Source organism: Aplidium turbinatum, chromosome 12 (assembly GCF_918807975.1).
Source record: "Aplidium turbinatum chromosome 12, kaAplTurb1.1, whole genome shotgun sequence".
NCBI lineage: Eukaryota > Metazoa > Chordata > Ascidiacea > Aplousobranchia > Polyclinidae > Aplidium > Aplidium turbinatum.
The window spans coordinates 12191642-12217034 of record NC_137483.1 but is presented as its reverse complement, the minus strand read 5'-3'; the positions used below and the strand labels follow the sequence as shown (position 1 = coordinate 12217034).

The 25393-nt window shown below is 37.8% G+C and overlaps 1 protein-coding gene across 3 annotated transcripts; it reads left to right on the top strand.

The window, feature by feature from the left end:
- Nucleotides 1-25393, top strand: LOC145781071 (CD166 antigen-like). Of its 3 annotated transcripts, XM_082592809.1 has the most exons (20): nt 1-99; nt 8383-8487; nt 9160-9299; nt 9923-10031; nt 10303-10431; nt 12158-12172; nt 14130-14212; nt 15061-15129; nt 15726-15801; nt 16085-16190; nt 16574-16710; nt 17295-17432; nt 18092-18208; nt 18505-18636; nt 19069-19221; nt 20411-20449; nt 21174-21284; nt 22412-22522; nt 22795-22862; nt 23157-25393. In XM_082592809.1, exons 1-20 carry the CDS (start codon nt 60-62, stop codon nt 23157-23159), a joined length of 1881 nt encoding a protein of 626 aa, XP_082448935.1. In that variant the 5' UTR covers nt 1-59; the 3' UTR covers nt 23160-25393. The 3 variants fall into 3 exon arrangements, with proteins under 3 accessions (XP_082448935.1, XP_082448936.1, XP_082448937.1); XM_082592810.1 differs by lacking the exon at nt 12158-12172; XM_082592811.1 differs by lacking the exon at nt 20411-20449.

The window sequence follows — 25393 nt, the reverse complement described above, 5'->3', positions numbered from 1 at the left end:
AGAGCTGCATAAGATTTAAGTGAAGTTACTGGTCAAAGTTGAATAAAGATTCCGCCAATATGGAGCTTGCATTTATCGTTGTTTTTCTTTTTATATCTGGTAAGTACAATAAAACTTTAAATTTTAAAATCTTTACTGACTAATGTGGCACAAATGTTACAATACAGGAACACCTCAACACAAACAGGCATAAAAGTACCGAGTATTCCTGGCAGCAGTTTCAAACTGCCAAGTTAGGAAAATTAGGTTTAAAGAACGCTCTGCGTACTATCCGCAAAATGCAGTATTTAAAAAGGCAATCACTAAGGTATTTGGAAATCTAAAAAAACTTTTTTCTTCAATGATCTTTGAAAGTCGATTTTTGTTCCGTTAAATGCAGCGTATAAATCGTTGCATTGTGGTAACCTGTGTAGACACCGCGACAAAAAATCGACTAATTTTCTGTCTGGATGGTTTCTAATTTCTTTAAGTTGTGATGCGCACCAAGTGACTGACTGTACGTGTATATTAATTTTGCCAGTTTTACGTCGTCTCAACATTAGACGCCGTCGTTAAGATGAAAAGAGATTGTTTTGTTCCCTTGCTTTTCATGGTTGATTTGATGTAGAAGTTGCTGTCACCATCAGTGGTTTCAGTTATGTCAACACATTCGACAACTATACTTAGAAAACGGTTTCATCACGCGCACACGTGTAATCAACATCATCTAACATTAAAAAAACATTAATGAGACAGAAGATAAAGAATTGAGGCATGTTTTTTTTTTATTTCATTCCTTCGTCTGCAAATTTGACTTTCGATTTCTCGCCTCAAGCCAAATTTTTGGGAGAAAGGAGTCAAAGCACTTGCCGCGTGTAATGACAGAAATCCCTTTATATGGTCATGATAACACCGGCTGACTCCCTGGCTCCATTGATTTGAGGTAACGGCTGGATGACTCTATTATCTGTAAATGATAGTCTCGAAGCTTAACTTTCTCCGTGAACAATCCGGCAAGGCAAGGATTGGCTGGAAAGCAGAACAAGGCAATGTCACCTAGAGCTTTGCACTGCATTGGTTCAACGGAAAATGACGATATGGTTCAAACAAAATCGTGCGTAAATAAACTTAGCTTTACGCCCAATTGGTTTCGTTACACAGGTTGAAAGGAGGGTATCCATATTTGATCTGTTCGGAAACAAAAATTCAAACTGTCTCATTCCACAGAAATGTAGTTACATTTTTTTCGACCGGGTTCAAAAGCAAAGAACAACGTTTGCAATTCCAGCCTGTGCCATTCCTCCTGTTGGTGTTTATACTTGTATGTTGTAGGGAAGCCCAATGCGTGACTTTGGAATACGAATGACACTCGTGGTATATTCATCATAGCAACAAGTAAATAAAATCAGCCAAGTTCGGAAACTTGTATAATTTATTCATAAAAGTTTCGCCGCTGTAATGGCGTTTTGTATTTCGACTATTACTCTATTGATGATGATGGCGTATGAGTACTCTATTGATCAATGTTAACAAGATGGTATGGTGGACGGTGGTCGACGTCCGTGGATTAGATATGATGATAATTATTGCATTTCTATTTGTGAAAGTGTTTGGTGTTTGCCCTTATTCGTCATCATTTCACTGGGCCCAAGTAGATTCAGCCTGTCAGTAAGGTAAAACATAAAAAGGGGTGTTAAAATGTGCCAAAGGGACGGAGCAACTGCGCAAAACGAACAGACCAAGGGCCTTGAAATGAACGGAGCCTGTGCTGCAAATCTATAAGTTTGAAACACCTGTTCCGTGTCGTTTGGACGTGTTTACCACAATCCACGTATTATTAAGGCTTGTATTCACGTGCATAGTTTTGCCTAAATATACAGTTCTTGGTCATGGAGCAGGAAGTGTGAACAAGCGCATTAGGAATCATGCAGTGTTCACTTCCGAATATGATATTTGTTTTTTCTTAACGGACGACTCCGTTGATTTTACCACTCAAGCAGTGACTCATCGAACAATTCTGCTTGTTGCTGTAGGCTAAGTTTTAATAGCGCAGTACGAATCTACCTTTTGCGGTCTCTCAAACTTGTGTCAAACAAGCCTCCACTTGACACTAATTGACATCAATGGCTGCAGGTTGTTACGTTCATGTAGGTTTGTACGTTTTATAAACGTACATTGCGGTTGAAGAAAAATTGTTGATCGCATATTCAAGGGGTGCATCGTTCCCGATTACGTCATTTTCGTGGCAATTGAGAAAGAAGCGTTCTGGTGTGTGGCAAATAACTGCTCAAAAGGATCCAGTTGGCTAAACGCAACGTCGAGACGTTGGAAACAAAAAAACATGTTTTTTGGCTGGAAATCAAGTAATTAGCTAAATAAGAGACAACATTGGAACACATTTGCATTTGCAAATAATTAATGTTTTTAGTTTTTATCTGGATAATTTTAAATGACGTCTTTTTTTGCTGACGACGTATCTCAGTGTGACGCGTGTTGCAGAAACGCTTATTCATACACAATATTTTCACAAAACAATTCGCTGTTGGACTTTGAAAGTGACAAATGTGTGACTGGTTCACTTACCACACATTTGACATTGTGACGTTTTTTTTTTATGATGCAAAGGAACGTTGAAAGGAGGTGTTTGAAATATTTGCTTCATATTTGTCTTTCATGGATTGGTATATATGGTATAGTGACTATACTGTAGTCTATGCCCGGAAATTGGAAATTCATGCATCAATAAATTTAAGCGAAAGGTATGAACAATGCCTGCAACTCTACATTGTTTTAAAAAGAACAAAACGATGCAAAATATAGAGCATTGTTGATATTATTATCTTGTTATCACAGAATAAAAAATAAAAATGTAGTGATATAGTTTTGAATTTTCATACCAGTGGAGCTAATCTATTTACAATTTGGGTAGAGAGGTAACTCTTTTAAACCATAAACAGACATAACTCAGCAACAACACTACATTTAACATTATAAAAACAAAAAACAAAAAGCGAACGTTTTCGGCTAGTTAGCCGAAAACTTTCGCTTTTTGTTTTTTGTTTTTATAATGTTAAATGTAGTGTTGTTGCTGAGTTATGTCTGTTTATAATCTATTTACTGCCAGGAATAGATTAGTTTTGTAAACACACCATACGCTGTACTTGCGCAAGCACAAATCAGCAATTTGTGAAGCGAAAGCAATAAAAGCGCATTCTACTTAACGTATATGTGTGCATCACAAACAGTATGTGCACATTTTTTTCTGTTTTTAGCAAGCAGGTGATAAACGATGCGCGCTTGGGTTGCATAGCTGGCCATAAATCTTTACTTTTTGCACATGACAAAGTGGATAATTGCGTTTGCAATTTGATTTATTCTGTGACGAATCTCAATCGGCATGTCAAAAATTATTTTTTGGTCTAACTAGTTTGCTTAGAAAACAGAAAATACTGCATGGCATTGAAAATTGTCACACCCCATTGGCCTGACACTACAAAGACAGGCATGGGTGCGCTTCAACTGTCGTTGTACGGGTGTTCGGCTTTTCCGTTCAACTATACACCATGGGGAATCATAATGGCCTCTTCCTCCTCCTGTGAATGTGGTGCGGAGGAACAGACTGCAGACCACATCATCATTGACTGTACCATCTTCAAGCCACCTAAAGGAGTGGAAGTTCTGCGCGTCTTGGAAGATGAAATCAAAGACTGGCTGCTCTCTAGTAGCCTTCCAGTGTAGTCCAGGAACATCGTGAATCTGGAGTGGTAAAATAATAGACCCTCGGCCCCAGAGGCTCACACGACGACGACGATTGAAAATTGTAAAAACTATTAATTCATTCACCTTTCTCTTACGAAATTGTTTTGTAGAGTTTTGTGAGCAATAAATTATTGTTCAATTTGAAAGGTAAACGACAAATCGCAGAAAGTAACTTTTCTTTGCTGCAGCCAATGTACAATTACGTAATTGTTACACAAAGTTTGAATGTTCATTTGCTCATCTTGTGTTGTATTTTCACTTGTGTGAATCAGGTTGGAGTGTGTATCAGTTTGCTTTTGTTTGCTTTTGTTTGCTTGTTCAATGTTCATTTTATTTGTATATGATTGGATTGGTTGCAAATGCAATACTGACTTATAGGTAGCGGAGATTGCCTACAAGTTACCAGGCTGCTGCTGGGTTAAAGAAATAAAAAATGTCTTCTTTGGGAATCTTGTGAGTGTATTTTTAAGCTAGTTTATCCAATCACCAAATTACTTGATTGTTTCAGATGGCTTTGTTCGTACGTAGAAAGTATTTTGTTGCTTTCAGCTGACTAACTATTCGAGACGTATTCATTTTAGTTGCACCATTGCACTTTAGAATTTTATTAAAATCCAACTTTTAACCACTCAGAAGTGAAATTTTGACGTCAAACTCAACAGAGCGTAACGTAATGTCTCCATGAGTAATTTCCTTCGTCACCGTGGGACTGGGTTACTTATCTTCAGTGGAGGCTTCAATTTCTACTTGTCTCTAAATATATCTTTTCGTCCTGACAACTAATTTGTCAATGGAATTAGTACACTCAAAAATTAAGAGAATACATATGATCAGTCATCAGTAGCCTTGAGTGGTGTCTCTTAAGTCTCCAACAATCCGAGTGCACTCAAGAAATGGTGCAACTTGATCGCTGTAACTGCTTGTAATAGAAAACATGGGTGTACTGGAGGGGAAGAACAGCTTTCATTATGGGCTCGTAAAGGTTCATGCCCAACTGTGGTGAATGGTATTCCAAAAATTTAGTGATTTTGCTTCACATGTAATGCTTGGTGCCCTCAGCTGGGCTATTCAGTTTCTAATTTTTCTTGGGCTTGATTTAATTTGCTTTGGAAAAGGCTGGTGTTTTGGTTGTATGACAATGTGCAAGTGCAAATCTCATTGCGTCATATACACTTCCTTACATCGTAAGTTACGCATGTCCTGTGACGTCGTGCACAGGCCACTGTACGTATTGTGTTGGCTCGAAACAGTTAGACCTTTGTCCTGTATTGATGTGGCACCTTTGCTCGATGGGAAATTTCAGAACAATATTGAGCTTCCTGCAAGATAGACTTATTTGCTATCACGTTTAAGCGCTCACAAGGGCATTTATCTATGTAGTGAAATGCAACATTACTTTTTGGGATAGAAAAGCATTGTTATTTGCAGAGATATACCAAAGGACTGCTTTGTAGATGCAACGAATTTTTCTTCTCCAGTGTTTCGGTGATTTTTTGTAGCATTGCAAACATGCGAAACAATAAAAGTTTTTTCAAATCTTGACTTTTTGTTTTTGACATGCTCGTACATTTGTGCAAAAAGGTCTAGATTTTGTAAATCATGTGTTTGCTGTTTGTTTTCGTTAAAGCAGGCAAGTCGTATTCATTAAATAAAGATTTGAAAACATCAAGTCGTGTCAAATGCTTTGTAAAAATGTCATATGGCCCGTCTAATGCGAACGTGGAGAATGGCTGGCAAACTCACCGGCATCGCCACATCTTCATTCTTCACTACGCTATAGATTTAAATGTGCTCACGTGACCGAGTTGTTCCCCAGAGGGCATCTACATGGAAGACATCTGTTCTGAACATATTTTTATATAGATTAATTCTAATCAGAAGCAAATTGCTTTTGACTTACCACAAAGGACGGTTGTTATTTTTGATTAAAAATGATTAACCGTTGCTTGAAGTGACTGAAATTCCTTGGAATATCGAAGAACAAAAAGCAATCTAAGCCTAAATTTAAATTGGGCCTAGTCTTGTTCGTTCCTTTTGTCATGTGTTTCTTTTTATTGTCATGCACCGACAAGTCGTCACGTCATGATATAAAATTGTGTGCTGGATTAGCGATTTTATCCGTGTGCAGCAGTCACTAGTCATTGCTGAAATAGCCTGAACGGTCCTTTGAGAATTACTGTGAAATGCGCGGCACCACATAGGTATAGTTATGATGTCATCATCAAAGGCGATTTGAGTCAGAGGTTGTAATAAAGTGGTATCTCATTAACTAATCCTTTATTTTGTATGCTTTTTTTAACGTAAGTAAACGCTATCACATAGACATTTTTTTGTTTAATTGGAGCTCCCGGTGACCTAGCTTATAAATCAATCCCTTTTTACACTAATTCAACTTCTGCAGACGTTGAATCAAAATTAAAACAAACTGACTTGCTGACTAGGGGATTGCTGATGAAATGTGAAATACTGTGATGATTGCTGTGAGAACACTCTGATTGCAAAGCTGTGAAGTTGCAATCTTGGCTTTTGCTCGTTGGAGGCGATCTTGCTGCATGCAGTCGCACCTCGATATTTGCGACACAACTTCACAACCCTGAGCCATGGACTTCTAAATAGTAGAGTCTGGACTGGAAACGCAGTGGACAACAGTAGGCCAAACAGTTGGTACAGCAGTTGGCCAACAATGGGCCAACAGCCAAGTAACTAACCCTGTTGGCCCACTGTTGGCCAACTGTTGTACCAACTGTTTGGCCTACTGTTGTCCTCTGCGTTTCCAGTCCAGATTCTACTATTTAGAAATCCATGCCTGAGCCCTCATTCATAGATAAACTAAAAAATGGTATTGCAGCACTTCTGTAGAAAATTGTCATGGCATTATCTTTGTAATCTGCTTATAAATTGCTCCTTGCGCTGAAACAAGACATACATTTAGTGATTGCAAATGAATAGCATTGTTCTGTTCACGCAAGGGAGATTTATTCTGTTATTTCAGTGCATAGATACGATAGATGCTATTTTGGTGATACGCTTCACAAGTATCGATTTGTTGCTTTCAAACTGTGATTTTTTATCGATTTGTCTTTCAAGATAGCTTTTGAAAGGAATTCAAACCGTTTGTTTGTTGTGTGTTACGTCAGTTTTGAAATTTTTATTCTTTTTTTTTTCTTGTCAAATTGCTTTTGAAAATGATAACGTATAATGCGCGGAAAAACATTTACATAAAACGTAAAAGTAAGCAAGTGGCGAAGTTCTGTACAGTGATTTTTCGTCATAAACTCGTCTCTCATAAATATGACATATTGTGTGAGCTGCAAGGAATATTCCTCAAGTGAACCAATTCAATTTTTTTCAATTTTTGTTTTTCTTAACGCTACGACTTTTATTGTTAGTTTTTACAGGCGCATGGCAATAAATGAGGCTGTTAAACCTTGAATTGACTTTTGTGCATTCGTGCATTTTGCAGAAATGTTACACTTCTTTCTCCCACGAGATTTCAAAGTGTCATTTTTAAACCTATATGTACTGCTGATGAAGTTGATTATGCGTTGTAGAGTCTACAACTCGGTGATATTAGTTGTGAAATCAGAACCGAAGTTGCACAAAATTTTCATCTTGACAATTTTTTTTGTGGATGAAAAATTATCTTGAACAGGTGCGTCGGAGAAGCATTTTTCATTACGATGGCACCTAAAACGTTTCCTAGAATTGTAAACTCTGAAATCGCCCACCCATAAAATCTTTGACTTGCAAGTTAAGCGTGCTTCACAAATTATTCCACCAGCATTCTGGCAAGCCTATTTGACTTCAGGGTTTGAGATATGGCCAAGCTAATGTATGCAAGCAAAGATTCTCTTTTACTATAAAAATTATAAACAAAAAGATTAAGACCAATCAAAACCTTCAATCTCCAATGTCATCATTATCATCATGAACTGGTCGTACCTCTTCTGGTGTATGGGCTTCCACATTGTGTTGGTTGCTGCATCATTATATCTTTGCTATTCTCATCCGTTGGTGTCCACTCAATTTATTTCCCCCCGTTGCTGTCCTTCATTGTTACCTAGCCAGCCTGTTGTCGCTACAGATTGTGCGATAACAATGTGTTTGCATGCGAATGTGATACACTACTCCATTATACTGGGATAAAACTTTCTGTTTTGGCACCAACCGATGGAAAAATTTAACATATACTTTCAACGTGTAGTTTTGTGCCTCAATTTAATTTTTTTTATCATAAGTCTTCTGCATATGAATATTGTGGTTGTGCGTGAAACAAGTGATGCAGCTCAGCTGCGTGTGGATCAACAGCGATCAAGCGAAGATCGTTTAAGTTTTCTATGCACACACTGACAACAGCAAGCATAGATTTAGTAAACACTGAGTATCACCTGCAGACGTTAAATTAATGTAAAAAGGAAGGAGGTATGCTGCCTGATTAACTTAGTTGTTGTTTCTTAAACCTCTTTTGTGGTTTAATACACATCTTCATGTCATATCTCCGATCCTTTGGACAAAGTGAGAAGTCACTGTAATAAGAGCCTTATATTTTTCTTTTAATTTTAAGCTCTTTTGCGTCATCAGTTGATAATAAAAATAAGTGTCAGTGTTTATGACAAGACTTTTATTCTGTGTTTGTTTCATCAGGATCTCACGCTCAGTTTGAAATTTCTATGATGCTAAAGGATGTTACAGTCTTAGAAGGACAAGATGCAGTGATTCCATGTGACTATGATGCACCAGATACGGATGGTAAGATGTAATTTTTGTCGTGTTTTGTCAAATATAATCTTTTTTTCTTTTTTTTTGAAGCTGCGGATTGATAGCGGAAAGAAACAAATGAGAAGATTCAAAAGAGACAACATTAATCAGGATATATGGAAGCTTTGGGCTCATTATGTTTTGGGCTTAGCCTGCAAGGAGAGACAGAACAAAACAGATCAAGTGGAAATGGAAAATTCACATCAGCAAGTCAGCAATCTCACAGTCGGACTAAAGAAGAAAAATAACGCTTGAATGCACTGGTTGACAAAATAAACGACGCTTGCTTTTCAATCGTGCAATTTTGATGCAACACCAGGCAGGGTTGTCCAGCCTTGAAGGAATAGAAAAAACAAACAAATGAGAGCCTATTCGTACAATCTGAAACAGAATGACATTGTTGAGGCTTAAGGAACCGCAACTACAGATCGGACTCGGTGTTCTGTACTTTTAGCGGAGAACATTTGCTACGAAGAGACGTAGAGGAAATGTAAATGATCGCAGTCATCTCTTATCGCAAGCTCAGTATCATCCAGGATGGGTTACCGGCAACTTTTGCTGGTGGTGTTGTTAAAACTGAAACGTTTGTTATCTTCTAACGTAGAAAGCTATCTGTTTTATAACAAGTTAGTCATTTTCAACTGGATATGATATTGTTGCCAGTGGTTCCCACTATCAAATGGTCCACGCAAGATAGCGAAGGACAGCGCGTTCGTGTCTACACTTTCAAAAAGGGCGGAGACAGCAATCCCTATCCTGCAGCCGACCGCGTTTTTTCAATTGGAGACAATGGAGAGTTGCAGGTATAGTTTTTGAATGTTTGTGAGGCACTGAAAGGCGCCGTAAAATTTAAGGTGCCTGACGTCATGTGGTTCGAAGATGTATCAAATTGACTGCTCAGCACTCGAAAGAGCCACGTTTCGATGCCACTTGTCGCCACACGACTCTGTCTCAGCAAGACGGTTAATGATATGCCGAAATAAGAGCGTCTGACTCGATGACCAAAATATTTCATTGCTTTCAACTTTCAACTGTCCTTTGTACTGCATCTGTAATAAATGCACATCATCATAATGAACTCAAAACACAATGATTGTTATATACCTCACTCAGAACCGCCACTACATGTTAGTTTCATTAGGCATTGAAGCATTACGTGGCTCTTACGGAAATACAATATTTCCAAATATGTAGCTTTTATGGTTTTCTTACCTAAAAAGGTTCCCGACCCCAATTACTTTATTTCCTTTCAAACCGCTAGTCACATAACAAGATTTCGTGCTTTTAATTTTCTTTGCACTGGTAGTAATGATATAATCAGTATTTGTAGTGAGAGAGTTGCAACGTTCTTCTTCGTCTTGTTTTACATCAAGACAGTGCCTTCAAATGTGTACGAATAAAATAAAAACGTCCCCCTTTGTTTCAGATCCCAGGAGCTACTATTGAAGACGACAAAAACATTGCTGCATTGGTTTGTGAAGTTGACTATGAGACATTAACTAGCAAAGAGGGAGAGCTTCAGTTTAATGTTGTTGGTAAGATGTACAATTGGAAGAATTTTACAGCGGAAACTCGTACGTAATTCGATTTTTTGCAGTCGTATTAAGATGTCTACTTCGTAGGTTAAAAATTCAAACGTTCATTGGCACTCCTGAAGGTAGGCACGAAGATGGGGTGGCCAAACTTTTCAAAAAATCCTTGTTACAAAGCCTAAATCTCCAAGTTTTGAAAATCCATTAGGGGCAAGTGAGAAGTTTCTACACTGCTTTTATAATCTCAAGTTTTTTTTGACTGACTTGCACACAGCGTTAGCGGACGAGGAACCAGAGGTAACTACGTTGGCGACAGAATTTGAGGCCGGCTCCGGAGCTGTGAACATCGGGACCTGTATGTCCGGGAAAGCATATCCTCCTCCGAAAATTACCTTTTACAGAGGTAAGTTTGCACCTGTCGCACGACAGTGCATTCATTCACCCATCCAGCAAAAATTGCTGGTTTCCATCGTTTCAACGTCGCTGTTGAAGACGTAGAAACGATGTAAAATCAATAACTTTTGCTGCTTTGGTGATGGTAACGTGATCGCCAACGTCACTTTCAGAAGAACTCGGCACTGTTAGATTTGATTTCTGTCCGAGGACATGGAAGATTCGTTGGGGTGCGAAATTATCCTTTACCAATAGCGCTGTGTTTATGCAATTGTCCAAGGTGTGAAAGCTAAAACCACAAACATGCGCTAAACTTTTTAACACGTTTTTTTGTTCCAGTCATGGAAACATAAAATTTGTTTAAAAAAAAGATTAAAATAACATGTCATCCTGCACAGTTTTAACTTCTTTAATGTGGTGTCATTATCATATTAAATTTGGGAGTAAGTCTCTTTCAGTTTGATCCATTAGTGAGTTTCCCACATCTTTTGATTCCCTGTTATTTGAGCCAGTAAATCAGTCCTTTTTTTACATTGATGCAACGTTTACTGATTGTAAAACAATGCAAAAAAGGACTGAATTGTTGACACTTTGCTTTGTTGCGTGAATTCTGCATAAAAACAACTCTACCTCGCAGTAGTTAGATCACTGGTTCTTCTTCATCCCTGTTGTCACCATCTAAAACTCACTTACCAGATCTCCCGCCTTCTTCTACTGTAGATCGGCTGAAAAGTAACAGTCACCTACAATTCAGAATATTGGTTAAAAGCCCGCCAAACAAGCATAGTTTTTATAGCTAAATGACGTATTTGTTCATTTTATTGCTAACCCTAATGATTCAGCATCCACGTGCCTCCTAAAAACAGGGTTTGTATCCCTCAGTGGTACTTGTACCTCCGGTTAAGAACCTCTGAGCTAGATTGATTGAATTCCACCTTGCTTTGTTGTAGAAAAAGTTACTGAAGTAGTTAGGCATGTTTTCACTGAATGTCTGAAACCTGTAGCGTTTGATGTCGAACAAAAATTTGACTTGAAAGAGATTTCATTTTCAAATGGTGCCGTTAGAAAGCATCACTATTTCTGTTGTAAACTGCTTGCTTTATTTTATATGCATAAACAACACATTCCACCATTTTCATCGAAACTGCGTTTTTGCGGCGTGAAATGATGGAATCTGTTGCTGTAGCTGTACTTTTGCACTTACCCTATTGTCTATTAATGCTTGACCACCAGTTAGTTCAATTTGTCAATTTGCACCGTTTTAATGTCTGGCGACGTTGAAACTATGTATGAATGACAACTTATGTTAGCTGGGACTGCACGACAAAGCATGGCCGATAGCAATTTTTGAAAAACAGGAACAAAAATCTTTGCAGTGCTGTTGCATCCTAAAAACTGTTTTTCGATAACAATCTTGCCCCAGATCGTAAAATTATAGTTTTTTTGCACTGATTCAAAGTCTGTAGACGTAAAATCAATTTGGAAAGGTCCAACTTTGCTCACTGGAGTAGTTTTGTATTTCTATCATAATGTTCCTCAAATCGGCCATTGCTTTTGTTGCAACCTTTTGCTACTTGTTGGGCTGCATTTAACATAAATTGATAACTTTTAACGTGGAATGAATGTAACTTAACTTGACTTGCTGATAAATAAAAGTCGCTGAATGTTACTAACTAACTTTAACCCTCTTATTTTGTTTTCCTGCTGGATGGTCGTGACCCGTCATAACTAACCAGGCGGTGAAAAACTTGGTAAGTAACATTTGACTTTAACCTACCCGGTGAAATCTATCATTTCTGCATCAATTTCGCGTCTGAAAACGTTAATTTGATGTGGACAAGATAGAATTTTATTGGCAGTACGTTTCAGTAAGAACCGATACAATGAAAGGCATTCAAGCGTATTTTGACAAAGGTAAAAAAATCTTCAAACGTTTCTGGATTACCTTTGGCTTATTAATGAAAAACGAATGACACTGACAGAGTGGCCGCCTGTATGCTGACTAGGCTACTTCACTTTTAACTAGCATTCTACCGTGACTAAATTTCGATCAATACCTTGCTTTGTCGTTTGCATACGGTATATTAACATAAACTGATAACCTTGTAATACTATATGATAATGAGCATGCTGTTGACTTGGGAATGTACCCATGAGTTTGGAATATTAGTTAAACAGTGACATGCCTCCTTGTCTAGTTCTTTGTCTTCTTTTTCTCGCTAAAAGAACTGCGTTTTGAATTTTTCAACGATTTTTTATTTTTGTCACGTGTTTGCCCATGAGGCCTCACTGCTTCTTATTTGGTAAGCAGTTGCAAAGTAGCACTCGCTAACTTTTACAAACGTTCTTCTGTGACCTGATGACTCTGTTTTCCACCCAAATGCTGTTCAAATATCATAAGAGCGAAGAACAACAAAACACAACACACATTTGGAAGCAGAAAGACTTACAATCGCCCCGATAGCTCAGTTGGTTAGCGCGTGACTTTGTGAACAAAGATGCTCTAAGATCAAGCGGCGCTGGTTCGATTCTCGGGGTATGCGCTTGGGCAACGCATTGTTAGGACTGCTCTCTATTCAGCGGCACCAAATGGATGGAATAAATCCCCAGCAACAACACTTCAACAATCGGAAATTTCACTCTGTCAATCTCGGTGAACGGGCCTGCGTCAGTGATTCAAAGCCTTTGCAAGTATGCGAAACTACTAGGAATAAGCTTTCAAAGAAGCTTTCTCAGTCTAGGGATAAAGATTCAATCAATCAATCATCAAGTCTTGCCAAAATGTCTTGGATAGGGTGGTGATAGAATTTAACTTTCATAACATTGAATAAGGGAAAGGGAGAATACCTAGGAAGAATTTTCGAAATTTCACTGCTACGTAAAACATAATATGAAAAGTAAGCCCACAAACAAAAGTTTGTAGTCATTATAGCAGCAAATCATTGGGAAAAGTAACAAGCAGGAATAACTGCGACATTCCCAACATATTTCTCGTTTAAAAATGTACACAAACAGTATTCCTTGCATCTGAATTGTTCAATCTTTTTTGTTTTTATTTTTTTGGCTAAGTTTTGAAGTTGATTTGGTTTCTATAGTGTTTACCTGGCAACCCTGATGTAATTGCTCAGGAATTCCCTGAACTTGTTATTTTGGCCTATGTGGTGAACATTGCTCGAACATTAAAAATTAACGATCAACACAGTATAGCATCAGACACGTGAAAGTGGTTAATCGTGTGTGCCCTCTAGCGGTCATTTGTTTTCAATGATTTGCACACGTGAAGCTGCGTGACATTCCATTACCACAAAAAAAACTACAATGTCTGAAAGATGTTTGGTAATTATCATTAATTAAAACATTGGTGTTAACGTCAGCGTGTTGAGCTTCACCAGTGTCCAATCGTTGTACGCATGTGGCATATGATCATATCTGGCCAGTAACAAGAACGGATTAATGTTACAATTTGGCTAGTTAGATTGCTTTGAAAATCAACCACAACCCGAAAACTAACTACAAACTACAAAACTACAACACTACAAACTACAGCACAACCACACTTTTCCAGTCTGCAAATTTTTACGTTGATTCAACGTCTGAGGATGCTTAGTCAATGCCAAAAAGATTAACGGAGTTGCTTGTTGGGATTAGCATCTCACTGAGGGCACCGCCAACGAACAAGATGGCTGAAGTTTATTTTTCAATTTTCAGAAAACGAACCTTTGAACGATGGCGCAAACGACGATTTTTCCGACTTTACAAATGACAAGTTAGAAATAGGCGAAGGAGATAAGGTCAGTCAATTTGCACTGTAAACTACAGATCTTGTACAGGTTGCAGTTTTTTTAACATTGCTATCTATCAGGGAGCTTCAATGAAGAGTGCAAACGCTTGATTACCCACTCAATGCAGCAAATTTTTGCTCTTTTTTGTAGTTTTTCATGTTTAATTTTTGTTTATCGTTTTAACAGCAATCAACTATGTTCTATGATTACGTTGCTGTTGCGTATAAGTTAGTGATAAAATACTTTAGAAACTAGAGCACTAAAAAAATAACTGTCTTTTATTATTTTTACTTAAACCTATTTGCAATCTTAATATGATAAGATGAAGTAACCTGAAGCTATCCCACGCAACAAATTAATCGTTTTTTACATTGATTCAACGTCTGCAGACGTTCAATCAATATAAAAATGACTGATTTTCTGCCTGAGATATTTGTAATGCTTGATCTAATAACCAGACCAGGTTATTTTTATGGGCGTAAAAGTTACAAAAATATTGTAAAAATGGAAATTGAAAATAGTGTCGAAAATTATTACATCGAAGAATCTATTCCCAGACAACAAATCAGATCCTTTATACATTGATCCAACGTCTGCTAACATGGAGTGAATTTAAAAAAAGGGTGATTTGTTGGCGTAATAGACGCTTGGGTAATGAAGAGTCAGGAGAAACTCGAACAATTTCAATCCTTGAAAGTTTTGCAACAACTGAAAAAAAAGTTCAATTCATCAATGATGATGAAACTGTGGAGTAATGTCAAGTTCATGTCAAGTTCTGCTTTGCCGTTGTTATAAAACCTATGAGGCGATGAAACAAAAGTTGGAATGCCCATTTCCATTGGTATTTCTCATTTCAGAGAGCTGTCTCGATGACTTTGACGCGAGTTGTGACGAAAGAAGATGACCAAGCTAAATTTTACTGCGTGGTGAGTATTTTTTTTTTAAATAATTGACGTGAACAAGGAAAGTGTTTGGTTTGCTTTCATTGTAGCAACAAAAAATCAATGAGTTACACAGCAGATAGGACGCGACAAAAAATTATCCCGGCCAGAAAATCTGACATTTTTTTTACATTGATTCAACACTTGCAGACGTTGAATCAATGCAAAAAGAACCTTGTAAAAAGAAAGAAAAATCTGGTTTGCTGACAGATAAGTCAAGTCTGCTTCTTTCCTAATGATGAAGATTTTGCTGAAATGAACAGGGAAGCAACCCAGACAGCAAATCAACCGTTTTTTACATTGATTTAACGTCTGCAGACGTTGATTTGCTGTCTGGGAAGGAGCTTAATCCTCGTGTTCACCTCATATTGTATTAAGCGTCTTACCCACGTACAGTGGTATGCTAGTGGCAGGTAGCCGAACAATGCTGCTTGCATCAACCTTTAGAGCTGAAGTTTGGTTTTCATTTTTGCTTAAAGAACGTGTTTCTGCATGAAACTTCATGTAGCACTTTAAAACTGTTGTACAATTTCTTTTTGCCCAATTCTAACTAATGTTATTGTTTATTTTTTCTTTTTCAGGTGACAAGCGGTGGCGGGGATTCCCCCGATACGATGCTTGTTCAAAACACAACCTTTGACACCTTCCGCGTCAGATGTGAGTGGAATTGCAATTTCACTTTCGTTTGCTTCTTTATAGTAGTAAACATCAACCCGAAGAGCTTGGGCAATGTGCGTAAGCTGTTGGTCAGCTGCGCGTTTCTCTTCCAATCCTAGTTAGAAAAACTGTTTATTTTTATCTTGTGTAAAAGGACCAAAGTTGCTTGCTAGGTTTGATAACCGTGGCTTTAATGTAAAAATGTCCTTTTTTTCGACGTTTTAATTTTTTTAAGCCACGCTAAGACCTTGCCTGATAACCATAACACCTACGCGTTCTACAGATCCTACAGATACAGTCACCATCGTCGCTGACAAAGAGGAGGCGTTCGTTGGGAAGGAGCTTAAGCTCACTTGTGAAGCAAACGGTTATCCGGATGCCGTCATTGAGTAAGCACTGTTCGTATTTCTGCACAATCATTATATTGAAGCACCTATTCCATGACTTATTCCGTTTGGGCTAGGGCATGCTGATGGGACTGATGTCAGCGATTGGAATGAAGCCTGATTGTGTTTCATCCTGCTTCCATTCTGCTTTCTATGTATGGTCCACGTCCACCTAACCAGACGCAAAGATATCTTGTTTATTAGCTTGACTAAGTAGAGATCTAACAGCTATCGTAAAATGTCTAGCTTCTTTCGATCAGACTTGACTGCGTCGCCATCGATAATTAAATCAACGAAAAATAATATAAAAACGATGATTATAATAACAATACAGTAATCATCATCACTATAGAATAGCTTGCTACAAACTCCTTCGTATTTTCCAGCTTTGAAGGAGGTACCGATGCCACCATTATGATGACAGTGGAGAAAGTCAATAACGGGCAGGTGTTCGGCTGCGCGGCAAGGAATAACCCAGACTTAGAAGCTGTCAGCGCAAGCAATTACGTCATCAATGCTTTATGTCAGTAACTTCTTTACATGTTTGACAGTTTAGTAAATTAAATTAGCCTAAAACCTAAACAATGTAAATTTATCAAATAAAGTACTGTAGTACAATCTCACTAGTTTGTCTGAGGGTAATCTTACTGGATCAGTCAAGTTCGGTCTAATGATTATTACATTTGTGATTTCTTTTTAAGTTATTATTTCTACAGGGTATAATTGGTCTAAATTTATCAACACCATTGCGTTCATAAGTTATTTTTTTCGTATCCAGGCTTCCACCTGATCGATGAGTTGTCAATAGATCACTTCACAGTAAATTAATTTGTACAGTTTTTGTAAGTTTTGGTCGAAGCTTGACTGGAAAGCATTGGGTGATTAAGCTACGTGATTAAAAATAGCTTTTTGTCTTGAACTACACAGAAAATCTAGCAACACTTTTACATAACCCACCCTACTCTCAGAACCAAGATGGCGTAAGTTACATTTCCCGGTACGTTCTTGATCTCTCTGGCATAAACACAGGCAAAGGGGCTCTGATTTGATATAACTATAAGCAACGTAAAATTAACGTCAGAATCAATTGATTTTATGGTGTTTCAGACGCTGATGACCCTACCATCAAAGGAAATACTCAGCTTAATTATGGAGAGCTCTTAAGCTTGTCCTGCTCTGGGGACTCCAATCCTCCATCTGTTAAAACAGTTTGGAAGAAAGACGGGGCGGTCTTAGTAGAGAGTGGTGAGTTGTCAACCATCTCATTTCGTTATGTTTCCAAGAGGCAAAAGACAATTTGGAAATACAGTAGGTGACGTGACAACATGTAAAGCGCTCTTACCGGCACATGTACAAATGTATCACATAAGTTGTATGGCGACTTTTCGTAAAGACTATGGAACAGTTAAATTGAAGGCTCTTCTCAAGACCGACAAAAGTTTTATGTGTAATGGGGAAGTTATACCATTTTCTTAATCTGACTGCAAAGTGCGCTTTTACGCGTCTATGCTCTGTGTTGAAACAAGTCTTGCGAAGCGACGAGAGCAACGCTTAATTTTTTAATTTAACGGGGATGCTTAAATTTTGAGATTTTGTCCGATTATTATGTTCCTTAGTCAGATTTAAATTTACAAAAAAAACTTGCGTTGATTGCTGTAGTCGGCGAGATGCATGGCTAAGCCAACGCACACACTTGAGAGCGGCCAAATTGCACCAACACAACACGAAAAACGAATAAGTTTTCATCTACACTTCTAAAACAGCAAAGCTTAAAAATTTAAACAATAAAAATTGGCAAAAGCTCGGACCGCTTAAACTAATTTCAACAAGTTACAACTTGTTTTTAGAAGGTCGCATGACTTTGTGTAATAGTTACTGTCATAGAAATACTATTCTGTGCGCAGCTCAGTACACCGTCGAGGAAGTCAACTTCGAACACGCTGGTGTCTACACTTGTGAGATAGAGAACCCTTATGACCAACTGAACAAGATGGTGGAATCCTCAGCAGTCACTGTCAATGGTTTGTTGCTTTCACAATTACGTTGATTCGACGTTTACTGACGTGTGCGATCAATCACATTCATTGTAAATTTTGTTTTTTCTTGTCGCGCTGTTATTAAAAATGTTCTCGTGTTGTCACAAATGACTTGTTGTTTCAAACTTTGACAAACATTTTGCTACGACAGAATGTGTCCTATTGTCTTAACACTAAAAGACTTAATTTGACAACAGGTAGCTTTATATATCATCTCAAGCACTTCTCATTAATCAGGAAAGTGATTTTTGTTTGGAAAAAATCACGAAACTTTTTTCCAGGATTGATGCTTGAAAGCCCAAAAGATGAGAATGTTAAGGGAGAACTCAAAAAGACGGTTCCTCTTGTCTGTTCAGCTATGTCTTCTCCTAAGCCATCTTTCGCATGGACGAAAAAATCCGATGGAAGCACTGGTATGTCCTGTTTTGTATGTTGCCTCTTTCAGTGCAAGTGATTGGTCAGTAATGTGCAGGGAAACGTCATTTGCTGTTTGTATCTTTGTATCAACTGGAACTTTGCTGGCGGTAAGAGTGCGGAGTCGGATAAAAAGTACCTGAATTCGGGCACTAGAGAAAATCTTTCGGATTGCGTGACTGATGCCAACCTTGGTAAGAAGGGCGAAATTTTCCGTCAGGAAAACTCATCAAAATGTGATTCTGATCTTTTGGACAACTCGTGTTACCCGGAGATGTAATATTGTGATAGTCGCTTGTTGATTGCGAGGGAAAAGAAAATGAAATAATTGATTTGCAAACTCTCTTTTTTAAGTGATGCACCGACTGTGTGAAGCTTTAAGAATTCTGTTTAAGTAGCAGCGGTGTATAAAGTCGTACCTTGTGCTACAGTCGAGGGTGCTGAACTTACAATGGATGGAGACAACAAGTATATCAGCACATTAACTGTCGGACCCCTGGATGCCACCATGTCAAAAGAAGCGTACGTGTGCGCTGTATCTAACGGGGAGAGCACATCCGTGGTGAAGACGTTTATGTTGCCAGGTATATAACTTGTGACTCATTTTATCTTCTTTGGTTGGTCAGTGGTTAGCTTTTGTGTGCAATGTAGATATTGTAGCCTCCATTTGATTAATATATTAACCCGCTGCTTGCTAATGTAGTGACTCATCTCTATGTTTTCCTGCTTCTATTCGAGTTTTGTTGTAGTAGAAATATATGCTTTGCGTATTCTACATACAGAATACATAAAGTCCGTAGTTTCCTTTGCATAGTTTGCTACCTCTTCTTTGAAACCCGTGTATTCAAAATGCCTCTCTCAGCAAGCATACAATATCGAAACAACTAAAGAAAAGGTTTTTGTTTGCTGCTTCGTTGATTTACTGTTGTGTTAAACTCAGTCATTTAGCTCTTTCTGCTCACGTATTAAGCTGCATGTTGATATATTGTTGTATTTGAATGTGATTAAACAGTAGCCTTTGGAGGTCTACTGAGATTACCAACAGCTTTGTGTCTGTTCGCACTTAACAGCTTTTCCTATTTCGGTGACAATGACTGCTAACATCTGGGTGAGCTCATTAACAGAATTTGCATTTTTAGCGGTGGTTTACGGTGGAGTCGGAATCGGTGAGATTTGGGAGTGTCCGGAGTCGTTAAAAAAGCGGCCGACTCCGGTTTGATAAATTACCAATAAAATTTTTGTTTGCAATGCACTTTTTCAAAATATTGTTTCGTATTTTCTGTATTGCACTCCAAACCTTTAACAAAAAATAGAAGTGTTGATTTTTGTCAGTTTTGTGAAAGTCGTCGTTTCAAATTTGAATACAAATTTAATGAAATATATATTTTTTTTGATTGGAAAAGAACAGAATTTCAGAAAAATCTGGCAACCCTCTAAAATCTGGCAACACTGAAGTCGAATTCGGCCCGTTATAAACCAAGGAGTCGAAGTCGCATATTTTTCGCTCGACTCCACAGTCCACAGCCCTGTTGACAAGAGCATCAAGCAATGCTATTCAACGACCAGCATTCGCTTTCAGATGAAATCAAGTAGACAAGCAAAGCTTGTTGCTTGTGGCATAACCCAGCCAGCAAATGAGTCGTTTTGTACATGAGTTCAACGTCTGCTGATTTGCTGGCTTGGCAGTAGTTTATCGCTTTCACGTCTAGCGACGTGATTTCGACGTTTACTTGCATGATACTTACGCTTCTCTTTGTTTTCATTAACCCGAAGGTTACGTAACTGAGCCATCAGAGGAACAAACAACACCAGGTGATTTTGCTTTGCAGTTTCCGACATCAAATGCGTCTTTTTTGCATTGATTTAACGTTTGTAAACGTTGAATCAACGTAAAAACTGATTTGCTTACTGGTATTGTTAGGGACAGTCCTAGGTATTATGCATGTCATCGCTACTTCAATTGTTAGAGTTAGACTGAGGGCCAGGGGCGTATAATTGCTTTCCCAGTTGTAAGGTTTGGTTAAAACCAAACTCATGAAAGTTCTTTGCTTGTCTTCACGTTAAGTTGAACAAAGAAACAGATGAAAATCTGACGAGGCCTTGAAAACGTGTGGATTGCAATTGCATGCCTCTGGTTTGGATTATGACTTTGCATGTTAGTACTCATTGTACGAACTACGCTTTTTAACCAAAAGTAGTTTTCTAAACCACCTTTCGTCTTTTCTTTATGCTGCACTGGTAACCGTAGTTTTTGTCTTTTTTGAACATGATATACTTACAGTATAAACTCATGAGAGACTAATGTTTTAGCCAAAAAGAATGAATGCTTTTGTAAAACGAATACTCAAGGCTATGAAATCATCACGAAGAGTGATTATCTGAAGATATTATTTCTTCAGAAAGTAAAAGTGTTTTTCTATTCGTGAGCAAAGTACTAGCAGCATTTTCGTAAACTTGACGCTACATTAAATCAACGCAAAGAAAAAAACATAGTTTCCGAACTAAAGATTTAATTTATTACTAAAATGTCATCCAGAGATGGAGCCCGAGGCCGCCTCACCAACCGCAGGGATCATCATCGGGATTCTCGTCGCTATCTTGGTGGTAGCCATCGTCGTCGCTGTTCTTTATAACAAGGGAATCATTTGTAAGTTGTTTAAAAAGATATCGTCGGTTTGCTTAAGCGTTCACCGAGTTTTTTTGTTTTTTTTGCTAATAAGTCATGTAATACCTAGCAGACCTTGGTTAGGATAAGGAAGAAGGATTGATGATGCCACAGATGACAAATCAAGCTTTTTCACATAGATACAACGTATGCAGGGTTGAATCAACATTAAAAAATGATTTGCTGCTTGGAATACAGGGTGACCCGAAAAAAAACGGGCCCCAAATCTAATTAGGCCCCGTTTCTTAGTGTTTTGTCTGAATGAAATGAAACTTTGGTTATAACTAGTTTATTATGTTCAAAACATCACATCAAAACTTTAGGGTCTTTGGCCTTTTTTCTCCATTCCACAGCATGTGTTCTAGATGGCCTCTATTTACCTCCGTGCATTTCTTGAGGCGCAGCACGAAGTTGTCCATGACGTTCTTACAGACTGACTTGGGAATGGCTCTCATGTCCTCCCTGATGGCTTCCTTGAGTTCCGTGATGGTTCTGGGTTTCCCTGCGTACACTCTGTCCTTAAGATAGCCCCAAAGGAAAAAATCTGGGGGGATTAGGTCCGGGCCAACGCAACCGGCCCTGGTTTATCGTATAGATAGCTTCTGCTTTTCTTTAGTAGCGATGCGAAAGAAGTTCTTGTCAATTAATTAAATTTATAAATTGACTTCCGAATTCCCATCAAGTTGGAAGTTCGATTCCCGCTCACGACACATGGATATGCACCACTGATGATCTCACGTAAGGGTGAAACTCGAGTATGGCACCTTCCATTTTTGTTCAATCGTGGCCTTAATGACTAAAAATCTCCATCATTATGTTCCTTCCTCGTATTGAGGGTTGGATACAATGCGCCATTGTTCTCGACCATGAGCTGTTCGTACTGCGTTTTCATTACTTAATTTTGTCCATTTAGTAATGTTTGATGACCAAATCATTCTTGGTATGCCTTTCTGCAAAATTCCCACATCCCCTTAAATTGTTAAATAAAATTTAAAAAGGAATATTACTTTTCAATTCACCTGGATTCTAACTCATGTCTGTGGCTTTTCAGATTCTAAGTCAGCTTTGTACAGTAGACACCAAACACAATCGTTCATTTTTACTAACAGGCAAGAAAGGAGAAGCGAAAGGTGATGAAGATGCAGAGGACATCCAGCCAGTCAAGGTCGCCAAGGAAGATGCGGAACCTGTTACTGGAAGACCTGATGATGTGGAAGCAGGTATGTTCATGTAATTGTAGACTTCTAGAGATTGGAAACCTTTGCCAGTTGCCCCAATTTGCGTTAATGCAAAATAACTTATGCACAGGTCACACAATGCACAAAGTTAATCTCCTTCTGAAGTATTTCTTAGCTTGTTTGAAGTTAAATTTATTGTTTTCTACTGAAACTGTATTTGCATTGATTTAACGTTAATATTAGACATATGAATGCAAACACGTTGAACAAAACTGTGTGCCCAATCATGGTAACTCGCTGGCATGCTGATGTAGGACACACGGAGGCGAACGTTGAACCCTCGGAAGATACTCAGTTGATGAAGAACGGGAATGGGGACCAGGTGGGTGACATTCTACGTTACTTTTCATCGATTTAATGTTTGCTTGAGTTCAATCCTTGTAAGAAGGTTTGTATCTAATATTTCATATCAAATAACTTTTATAACTGCCCAGACAGCAAAGCAGTCATTTTTTTTTAAATTGATTTAACGTGTGCAGACGTTGAATCAATGTAAAAAACGAATGATTTGCTCTCTTGGTGTTTGGTGTAAGCTGTTGAAGTTAGTCATTTGAGAAATTGTTTTTTTTTTCAGTTTTGTCAGTAAATAAACATCTATTGCAATTTTCTTTTTCAGTAAACTGTCATCTTTTTCTGCAAACCTTGATTCATTGCAAGGGGACAATGTCGCAAGAAACACAATCAACACTTTTTGAAAATTAACGATCTTGTTGAAATTTCGCTCTTTTAAACCCACGAACCTGTAGAGAAAGCTCTTGGACTTAGTCTGTTGCTATGTCGTGCAGGCAGTTTGGTGAAAAGTGTGCACTCGTTCCAGCCGATGTCTGCCCAGACAGCAAAATTCATCATTTTTACATTGATTCAACGTCTACAGACGTGAAATCGATGTAAAAATGCCTTGTTTAACTGATGAACTGGTTAAGTTTGCATTGATTCAACGTTGGCAAACCTGTGATAAGTTAACGTCAAATCAATGCAAAAAAAGAAGTTTTCAGCTAGGTATATTTTTACATGTTTGTTCTTGTTATTTTGGCCGCAACGTCCGATCCCAATTTGTACTCAGTCAACAAAAGATGTCATTTTTACTTCATTTCAACGTCTGAAGGCGATGTAAAAATGATAGCTTTTGCTCGCTGGGCAATTTTGAAAACTTTTGTTCAGTTTTTAGATCTGTATTCAGCAATTAATTGCAAATGACCTGAAAAATGCAATGTCATCATTTTGCATCTCAAACACACGGCTCTCTGAAATTCTGCGTTCTTCTAGTGTTTGCAAGAGAGAACTTTTACTAGATATGATCTTGACAAAAATGCGAAAAACTACGGATATCCTATCTCTTGCAATGTGGTGAACAATCACGGATCTTCTTTTCGAAACGGAGCAAAAGTTACCTAAAGGTCTATGACTGCAGTTCTTGAAGTAATAGACCTTTTCAAAGACGCATTATAATTAAATTTGACATATACGCAAAGCTAATGCATAACCTTTACTTACCGAACTAATTCACATAACTAGCAACTTGTTTGTCTATTGTACATTCTGGGAAAAAAAATTCTGGTGCAATGTTTCCATACGTTTCATATGTGGGACTTAAAATCAGCCAAAACACTTCTTGTCGCTGTTGGTTTTGAGAAATGTATGCAATTTTTGGTTAAAAAATCACATAAATCAAAACGCATCGTGGCCGGCATAAGATAATAATTTTACACGTTTTTAACGTCGCGAAGCGTTAAAACGAGGTATAAAACTGTTTGCTGACTTTTATCATCTGTGAGCAAACTTCGTGTCCTACGGCTTGTTTTGTAGGCTACTAAGCTGTTAGTGATTCAATTTTGAAAATGTTTCTGTACATAGTAATTTTTTTGGTGTCATGCATTAATGCAAAGTATAATAGATGCGTGTCGTTGATTCTACCGCTTTTAATGGCATTTTGAAGTTTTCTTTCGCAGTTTATCCTCTATCAACAATGCAAAACTTGTGGGATAATCAAAAGGATTGACAATTTTTTGTTTATTGTTGCTACTGTTGTGATGTTGCTTACCTGAGTTATCGTAAAAAAGTAGTTTTTTTTTATCAAAACGAGAAAGTATGTACACAACTGCAACTCGAAATCATGTTTTATTACGTATTTTGTACGTTAAATCAACAAAAACAATTGTAAAAAATGCTACCCAAAAAACTACTCTGCTGCAAATTTCGAATCATTTCAGTACAAGCGTAATTCTGATGTATTTGTTTTTATCGTGCTGAATTATATAATTTGATTCTTGTTAATTGTGCTCGTTGAAACATTGTATGTGAAGTCAAAGTTTCACTTAGCTAGCAAAATCCGTCTTTACATTGATTTCGACTTCTGCAGACGTTGAATCATTGCAAAAGATAGAATTTTGCTAGCTGTGTCGTTGTCCATCACTGTCCTTTCTCCAAACTTGCGCAGACTGTTTCGTTTTTGAGTCCAAGCTATGAGAAAGGACGTTAGATTGATTAAACGTTACTGAATTTTTGTTTCTTGCCTGTTGCCTTAAACTTGTTCTTGCATCACGAGATGCGGGTCTTTCGCAGCATTTAATTTTTTGTAAATTTGATGTCTTTTAAACTTCAATCAACGATAATATTATACACTTTTTACGTTTTAACTTTTTGTGGACAGTATCAAGGTTGGCAAAAGTTGTCATGTTTTTACCTCGTGTCTGCGTTCGGACACGTTGAAACGATGTAAAGACTTTTGAAACTCTTTCTATAGTTTACCAATTCATTTTATTTGCTGAAATTCATTGAAATTGTACGAGGGTTGTAGCATGCAGCACAAATCCGTTTCTTTATCCTGCTAATAAAATGATACTAGGAATACAA